The 9,181-nt window shown below is 38.6% G+C and overlaps 1 protein-coding gene across 1 annotated transcript; it reads right to left on the bottom strand.

Moving 5' to 3' along the window:
- Positions 1-2,520: 2,520 nt before the first annotated feature.
- LOC142171788 (uncharacterized) lies at positions 2,521-3,189 on the bottom strand. The gene has a single exon (XM_075235492.1). The coding sequence runs from the start codon at positions 3,187-3,189 to the stop codon at positions 2,521-2,523; it is 669 nt and encodes a 222-aa protein (XP_075091593.1).
- Positions 3,190-9,181: the final 5,992 nt, after the last annotated feature.

Below are 9,181 nucleotides of genomic sequence, written 5' to 3'. Positions count from 1 at the left end.
TCTGTCGGTGATAGATGAAAACTAATGCGAGTTTCCCTAACTGTTGCGGCATTACCCAAGTTAACTACCTCAGTTTCTTCTAAATTTGACTTGGGTTTATTCTCAAAATTCTCTATCTCTTTGACAATCTCTTCATGCGGTGTATCGTCCTCCCAATACAATGAATCACTTATGTCATGTCTCGTTGTCTCATTACATGTCACGCTTGTAGATTCAACAGGATAGAAAATAGTCTTGCTGAAATATAAAGATAACAAGACAAAAATAAGTAGAAAAGGTAAATACGTCATTAATAAAACTGGTGAATTGTTTTAAACATAATGCGAAAATAAACATAAAAATAAGGCTCAATCACTTGAGCATTTATTTAAAACATGAAATGCTAAATGTTTTTGCTTTTTGATAATTAAAACATAGAGATGCTAAATCGCCAAAAGCTACCCAGGTGCTCGGCGAGCCCGGGATGGAGTGACAGTCCAATTTCCGAGCATAGCCCCAGCTTCCATAGCCTAGATTGTGTCTTCCTCCACTTCCCCGAATAGTACCACATTGCAATATCCATTGTCCTCGGGCTCTAACAGGAAAAGGTTCTTCACCCCCTCCAGGATATTGTCTGCTTCATCTCCCCAAATGGTTTCAGCCTTTCGGAAGGTTTGGTGCAAATGTGGTATCGTCTTTGGCAGAGGATAGTAAAACCTGCTCCAAGGAGGTGTCCAGTCCTTGAATTCCCGTGAGGTATACTTATAACCCAAGCCAAAAGTAGTCTTTTGAAAACGAGGTTCCACAGGTTCAGCTATTCCCTCCAGTTTAGGACCAAGGCCCCTACCTGGTTCATATCCCAACCAAAACATCATACTCATCACTCGGTCACTGCACCATCTACTCTGTTTAATATGTCCAACTAGCTCGACAGTGTAAAAGGTACCTCCTCCTACATTTCTCTCTATATTGACCACAGGGACTATTTGATTGGTGTATATAGGATTGTTGCCATCTCCGTGAACAACCACCTCTTGATGATCCCATTCGAACTTAACAACTTGGTGCAGAGTGGAAGCAATAACCCCAGCCATATAGATCCATGGCCTCCCCAATAGTAAGTTGTAGATGGTTGAGATGTCTAGCACTTGGAATTCCACATCGAATACCATCGGTCCGATTTTCAACCTCAAATTGATTTCTTCGATAATAGCCCTTTGGGAACAATCAAAAGCCTTCACATTCATGCTTCCCTCATGTATCTCTGACAGATTTATACCCAATTTCCTCAATGTAGTCAATGGACATATGTTCAGACAAGAACCACCATCGATCAACACTTGGTATATGAACTTATTCTCATGTTGCACAGTGATATACAATGCTTTGTTATAGTTGAGCCCCTCGGGAGGTAGTTCATCTTCATGAAAAGAAATCTTGTGGGTCTCAAATATATGTCCCACCATATTTCCATGTCTTTACCTGTGATATTGGCCGGCACATATGCTTCACTCAGAACTTTCATTAAAGCATTCTTATGTGCATCAGAATTCTGCAACAAGGATAGAATAGATATCTGAGCAGGAGTCTTGTTCAGATGTTCAACCACATAATATTCTTTAGCTTGCACCTTTCTCCAAATCTCCTTGCCTCCTACTTCTACAATAGGTGACCTTTGCGTATTCTCCTTACTCGATCCTCCTTGGGTCATGTTCTCAGGCGTGTAGACTCGTCTAGTTCTGGTCATACCTTGTGCGGCTCCCGCTTCCTCCATCTTGGACATACCTTTTCTCCTTGCCTCAGCCTCATAGTCTCAGGGAACAACTCTTGAATTATAAACAGGTGGTGGACTCACCATGACAGTAAATGGTGACCGAGATACGGCCAATTCAACTTTAAACGGTGCACAAACTTGTACCACAACAGGTGGAGGTACAACAGGAGGGACCACCACGATATCCCCATCTCGAATAAAACCAATGGATCCTTCTTCATCCCATTCTTCATCTACTTCTATCATGTGTACTCCCCCCCCCCCTCTTTGTGATGGGGAAGAGGGTTATTGTGAACATTTGGTGTGGGCCACTTTAAGTGAATTACCTTAGTATCAATAAGTGTTTGTATCTTATCCTTCAGAGAGCGACATTGCTCCAATGTATGCCCTTTCATGCCAGAATGGTAAGCACAACTTTTGTTGGGGTTAACCCATTTAATGGGTGTGTCTGCAGCAGGGGGAATGGTTGTGATATAGCCCGCAACTTTTAGCCTTTCGTATAGTTGGGCTATAGGTTCGGCAAGTGGAGTGTATTGTCTAGGCAGTCTTCTTTCGAAGTTGGCTCTGGGTCTCGGGTAATTTTTAGTGGGTAGGTGGAGGTGATTGGAAGTATGTGGGTTGAGTGTTATAGACATGTTGTGGGGTTGTGGGATAATGGTATGTTGGTGGTATGTGTAGATATGGAGGAGGAGGTGTTCAGTATGTTAAGGGAGTCCTCGGGCCTTGTGCTACCATTACGGCGCTCACTTCTTTCTTCTTCTTCGGTTCTAAAATGCCCCCGATTGCAGGGCCTTGTTAGTAGCCTGCAAAGCTTCAAAATTGGTCACCATGCCACTTTTGATACCCTCTTCGATTTTCTCTCCTAACTTGATGACATCCGAGAACTTGTGATCATCAATAACCATCAACCTCTCATAGTATTGGGGGTCCTGGGCTCGCACAAAGAATTTGTTCATTTGACCCTCCTCTAATGGTGGTTGTACCTTGGCTGCCTCAGATCTCCATCTAGTAGCATAGTCTCTAAATGTTTCATTGGGTTTCTTCTTCAAATTCTGAATATAGAACAAGTCTGGAGCATTTTCAGTGTGGAATCTGAACCTATCCATGAAATTAGAAGCCATGTTAACCAAGTTGTGCCATTTCTTTGGATCCTGGCCAATGTACCAAGATAGAGCGTCCCCAGTAAGACTTCTCATAAACAGCTTCATGCGGATTTGCTCGTTTTTCCCTACTCCCATGAGCTTATCATAGTACATTCTCAAATGAGCCTTTGGGTCACCAGCACCATCGAACATTTCAAACTTCGGAGGATTGTAGCCTTCGGGCAGCTCAACGTCAGGTTGGATGCACAAATCTTCATAATTCAAACCTTCAATACATTTCCCTGTTTCAATAGTTTGGATTCTTCCGGTCAACCTTTTCAACTCTTCGGTCATACTTTTAATCAGCATGTCTTTTTCAGTGGGCTCAGGTGTACATTGAGCTTGTTGGGGCGTGTATGGTAAGGTTTCCACATATATAGGGTTGGTTTGGTAGGTTTCGGGAATTTGGGTATATGGGTGGTTATTGATAAATGTTTGGGATGGATCATGGGTATGAGTAATGGATTGTGGGGAATTGTGGGCAAGGGGATAAACGGTGTTTTGTGGGAGTATTGGATTGGTGTGGTGTTGCGAGGTTTGGAATGGTGGTTGACTTTGGTGTTGCATTATTGGGGTGGCCGGTTTTGATAGTGTTGGGTTATTGGAGGGTTTTGATAGTATTGAGTGGTTTGAGGTGGTGGATTTTGTGGAGCTTGTGGCAGCGGATTCAAGGGCGGTGGTTTATTTTGAGGAGGAGGTTGGTTATTTTCAGTAGTGGTTTGGTTGGAGTCGTCTTGGTGATTTACGTCTGGAATGTTCGGGGAGAGGGATAAATTTGCAATGTTTCAAACTTTCTCCAATTTTCTTTGTTCCAAATGGAGGGCCAACTCGTTCTGTCCTGTCAGACTTCCGTCAGATGTTTTCACAGTTTCCTTAGGAGTGGGAATCCTTTCTTTACCAGCCATACCGCTTGCATCTTTCATTAGACCTTTTCTTTTGTTGTTGGGACTGCTAGGAGGAGGAGGTGGTGGAGGCCTTTTTGATCGAGTATGATATGATAACACAACCACGATGCACGAATCAACCTTTAGGAAAGGGAATTAAAAATAAATAAAACAAAGGAAAGAAAAAAAATAGCCAAGTTAGCAAGGTGAAGTAACTGCAGCAAAATAAAAATATGTAGGACGTAAACACACAACAGATAAAGATAGTGAAAACCCATTCAATTAGAATATTTAAAGCACGCCCTAACGTGGGGACCTCTTTTTGCCCAAGGTAGGCCTAGCGAATATTCAAGAAATAAATGTGCCAATATGTTTCATTCCATTTGCTCTCAAATACCCCAAATTTTTATTAATAATCCAACAATTGTTCATAAGTAAATGACAAAATAATAATAATAATAGTAATAATAATAATAATAATAACAATGAAAGAAAAACTCCTAGTCTAGCTTGCAGATGCTCCTTCATCAATCTTTGGCTTATTCGCAGCTCGGATGGCATTCTCGAAATGACTATGGCTTGTCACAAGGTATGCTTTTTCCATATTACCTCCAACCTCAAAAACCGTGTTGATACATTCTTCCCCTTGCCGACGAAATTCTTCGCTCAACTCTAGCATGTTTTGCTCCAAGCTAAGAGCTTGAAATTGCCAATGCTCTATCTCTTTATCCTTTTCTTCCAGTTCCTTTGTGTGATCCTCAAGTTGCTTTTGATGTCGGATTTCAGAGTCATGAGCCTTTCTTTTGAATCGACGATATAAGATTTATGCTCGAGCCTCTTTGTCAATGATATGCTCCCCTCCCTTGATGCTAGGAGAGACTAACCTTTTGACGTCAGCATGCAACCACTCAACGTAACCAATGCCACAACCTGCATGATACATGTCTATTGCTATAGTGTCCACCATCATGAATTTCTTTTTTTTCCACATATTGAGAATGTCCTTAACAAACGGGATTTTATCGCTTTCATAGTCAATCATGTAACGATTCATGTTGCTTACCCTTGGTATAGTCTGCGTTCTCCCAGCTTGCCTAAGAACCCTTATTGGCACGTAGGATCGAAGGCCACAGACTTCCATCAAAATCAAGTATGGGGTTTCCTTGGCATAAACTACCAGTTCTGAGGAAGGGAACCGGTCAAACATACATTGGACCGAATCTTCTGTCAAACAATCTAGCAGCTTAACCCATCCTTCAACATCAGCGGGGCGTTTTATCTTCTTGACCCCTAAAGTAACTCTCAAGTCATGTGATAGAATATAGTCATCTTCAATAGGCTTGCGAAGAGCTTGCTTTCCGTTAACTTTTTAGTGGTGTTCAATCAGCCAAATTTGAAGTAGCAAGTTATATCCCTCGAAATGTCTAGCCCCGTCTTTGCAGTGGCTCAGAGACCGATAGATGTCAGCCAAGATCATAGAAACTATAGTGCTAAGATTACCGTCTATTCCATTAAATACTGCATCCGCTACTATGATAATTCGGGTGTGAATATCTTTTTTAGCCCGTCGAGGAAAAACCACTAGCCCCAGAAAACAAATGACAAATGCAAAAATTCTCTTTTGGGTCCATGCATCGGGACAGTGCGATTCTATATTATATATCTCTCGAGCGTACCCATGACCGAATCTATCATACAAGTATTGAAGTGAAATTTTTGACTTTATTACATGGGTCATCATTTTGCCTCCTTGCAACCCTAGCTTTTTACGAAACTCTTGCGGTGAAGGATTTTTAGGAATGATCAATTGAGCCCTTTCCCACTTTTATTCCTCCACAACAGACTTGCATTTTCAACATAACCACCGATTTCTTCTAGCAATGGTGTCAATTCAACATCCCCAAATCTAAATACCATTCTTTCCTTGTCCCAAAAGGCAGTGACCGCCTCAATGAGTTCTTTGCACGGCTTGACTTCCATAAGCGAAGGCAAATGTCCCAACACTTTGCGTACTTCTCCTTGTCCCTGAATGCCCAGATCTCTCCACCAACCCTTTAGTGAATCAGGTATGTACCAGACCATGCTAAACCTTGGATAAGCCTTGGATTGATTCATGATTGCCTGTATTTATAAAAGGTTAGCTTATACCCCTCCCCCAACTTGAGAGAAAATGGTCAACATTTAGGCACATTTATTTCGCAAAAAATAAAAATAAATTATGATGACATCGTTCTAGGGTCGTAGACCGTTTTGGACTTGGGCATAGTCATACTATCAGACTTAATATACCAAGTATATTGATTCGACCTAGGTTTATAGAAAATATAATTTTTCTAAAAATCATATCATGGTTGGGCTCTATTGAACAGGAGTAGGTTGTCTAGACCAAAGGTTCCCCCAAGCGGACAACTTGGGAGTGGAAAGTCTGTGATCGTCGGCGCACCGCTGACTGACCTACCCACAGAACTTTCCCTTAAAAGGAATTTTGAGAGTGCACTGTCGTGAAAACACGCAACCGCTAGTGTAAAAATTTCCAAGTGGAGGAAATATGAACGGGATGACAATTATCAAAGCGTCAACATATAACAAATATAGTTGAAAACATTAGACATGGGATCAATTTGAAAGACAAAATGATAAAACCAAAAATATAAAGTAAATGAGATCAACAAAATTTGAACAAATAAACTGGAGAAAATATATGGTTAAAACATATTAACTAATAAAGTAAAGAAAAATATGTAGATACGTAATATAACAAATAAGGAAATGGAGTAGGATATGCATAGAAAGCAAAACAAAGCATTTTTGTTTTAAAAAAAACAAAGATAAACAAATAAGGAAAGGGAGAGAGGATGTACATGAAAAAAACAAAGCATGCTTCAAAGTAAACAAATAAGGGAAGGGGGAAGAGGGCATGCATAAAGTGTAAACAACTAAGGGAAAGAGGATATGCAAAAAAAAAGTAATTAAAATATAAACAATTAAGGGAAAGAGGAAGAGAGTGTACATGAAGAGTAACTAAAATATAATCACCAAGTAAACAGAGATATGTACGAAAATAAGTAGAAATATTAACATTATACGAATTAAATAAATAAGGAAAAAAAGGAAAACTAGCTAAATCTACTTAAAGGTATTTATAAAAAAATAAACAACCAAGGGAATGAAGAGGAGGGTCTATAAAGAAAGTCACAAATAAAACAGTAAAATTATAAGACGAATATAAAGGTAAACAAATAAAATAAGAAAGTAAATCGTACGATCACACAAAAATCCCGCATAGAAATAAATTTCGTTATGGTAAGAATCTAAGTATCCCCAGCAGAGTCTCCATGTTGTCGCGCCCCATTTTCTAGCAAAAGCGGCTTTCGACATGTGACAACTCTTTTAAATGGGTTTTAAAAGAGAAGAGTCGCCACCTAATAATTTTTAAGGTGCGTTAGGACACCTATTTGCGAATAACTCTGTTTGACTAGTCAACGCCACTAAAGATCGGGTAAGGGCTCAAATTACCTCGAAGACAAGATGTTAGGCACTCTTCGAGATCCACAACTGTGGGTCCCGACCGAATTTTATGCTATGTGGGATTATTGGGTTAAACTAAGTTGTAGGTTGCTGAGTTGTGAATTGATCCTAAGTGATCAAAGCAATTAATTAAAACTAGTAACGAAAAAATGTAAGAATAGTAAATCGTAAAAAGCCTACTTAGTTACATAAAAGGGGACCTAAATTTTTAAGCCTGATGGATCAACTCCCGTGCAAAGTCTGCTAAGACTTTTATAGCCAAAAGTGCAATGGCTATTCGGGCAATTTGTGTATCATGTCCGCTACCCTCATTACTATCTTTAAATTGTTAACCTAAGAGTGCACTAATTAATTCTAAATCGCGTCTAACTCAAAACTACCCGCCCCTTCCTATAGTTCAGGAAGCTTCGGACACTATTCTAGAGGGATGGATCTAGACTTAAAGAAAATCTCAAGTTTCTATTTTTATTCTTATTAGCGTCACATAAAAGGGAGCACATACAGACTTAACAAGTAACACAAGTAAGGGTTCATGTTGACCTCCGAATTAAGTAAATTAACTGAAGCGATGAAGTGGTCTCTTAAATATGCAAGATCCTTGAATTAATATTCAGATATACAATACACCAAGTTTAATAGACTAGATAGCTATATGCATAGAAAATATAAAAAATGGGTGAAAATTTTACCAAGAATCAACTAGAGTAAAAAATAATAGTTATCGGAATATATAGTATACTCACAAAATTTAAATAAAAGTGAAATATTAGTCCACTGGACAATAGCCTATCACGTAATAAAACCAACAAAAACTAATGATGAGATTAAACATAAAACTCCTTAAGTGTTTGGAAATTGAAATAACTAATAAAAGGATAATAAATATGATTTAATAAAAGAAAGTTCTACCTTTAGTTTAAAACTAAAAATAGACCAATAATAAGACATGAACTATTTTTTTTTTTTTTAAACCGACGTACTACTCAAATGCCAATTATGGAAGTTTCATGTAAAAGCAAATAACAAGCAGGTCTTCTTTATCATCTCCTACGGGCAAGACTAGTGTTTATAGTAAAAAAATAATTAAAGCATATCTTGAGATCATAAGTAGAGAAGAGGCGTATGAACGAGTTTGAGACCCTGTCAAGTCAACTCACACAAATATGAATATACATGTCAATAGGAAAGAAATAAGCGACCAGGCCAACATTCAATTCTTGAATAAACTTATAACTTTTCACATACTTAATTTGATTATTGCTATTTCCTAAAAGCATGATATAAGAGCACATTAGAGCATGATATCTAATATTCAATTTAGGCCATTTGCCTATCAGTCATATAAGAGCACATTAAAGACATACATCTAGATAGATTTTGTCACAAACAGATTGTCGACCTCATTTACCATTGAATCCTAAAGGTAACATCTCTAGTATTTAACTATTTATTATATAATCTACAGACCATCTAGATATTCAAAACAAGCAAAAATAATAATAAGCGTGGCATATATCCAGTTGGGAAGACAACTTTAAAAATTGCAAGGTTAGTCCCAGAACATGATGTATAGATGACCAAGCCATAAGGTTCTGCTTAATTTTTTTAAACCAAGCATAGAAGGAAGGCATATATGGAGATTCAAGTGACGTACCTGGAATTTTACTTGGTATGCATTTTAAAAGAATGCCGCACAGCATTCAGCATAACCAAGCGCGAACAAATCGCAGAAGAAAGTAAAAGAGAGACAAAAACTAAAGAAGACAACTAGTCTATTCTAACAAACAACTAGCACGTCAAGGGATAGTAATGCATTGCTTAAAAAACTAATCAGTTGGAGAACGGAATAATATAATAAGAAGATTAACTTCAAC

Source organism: Nicotiana tabacum, chromosome 17 (genome assembly GCF_000715075.1).
Source record: "Nicotiana tabacum cultivar K326 chromosome 17, ASM71507v2, whole genome shotgun sequence".
NCBI lineage: Eukaryota > Viridiplantae > Streptophyta > Magnoliopsida > Solanales > Solanaceae > Nicotiana > Nicotiana tabacum.
This window is presented reverse-complemented; position numbering and strand designations above follow the sequence as displayed.

Excerpts from the sequence above, each read along its gene's own strand:
- LOC142171788 (XM_075235492.1), bottom strand. The coding sequence starts at position 3,189 with ATGACCGAAGAGTTGAAAAGGTTGACCGGAAGAATCCAAACTATTGAA.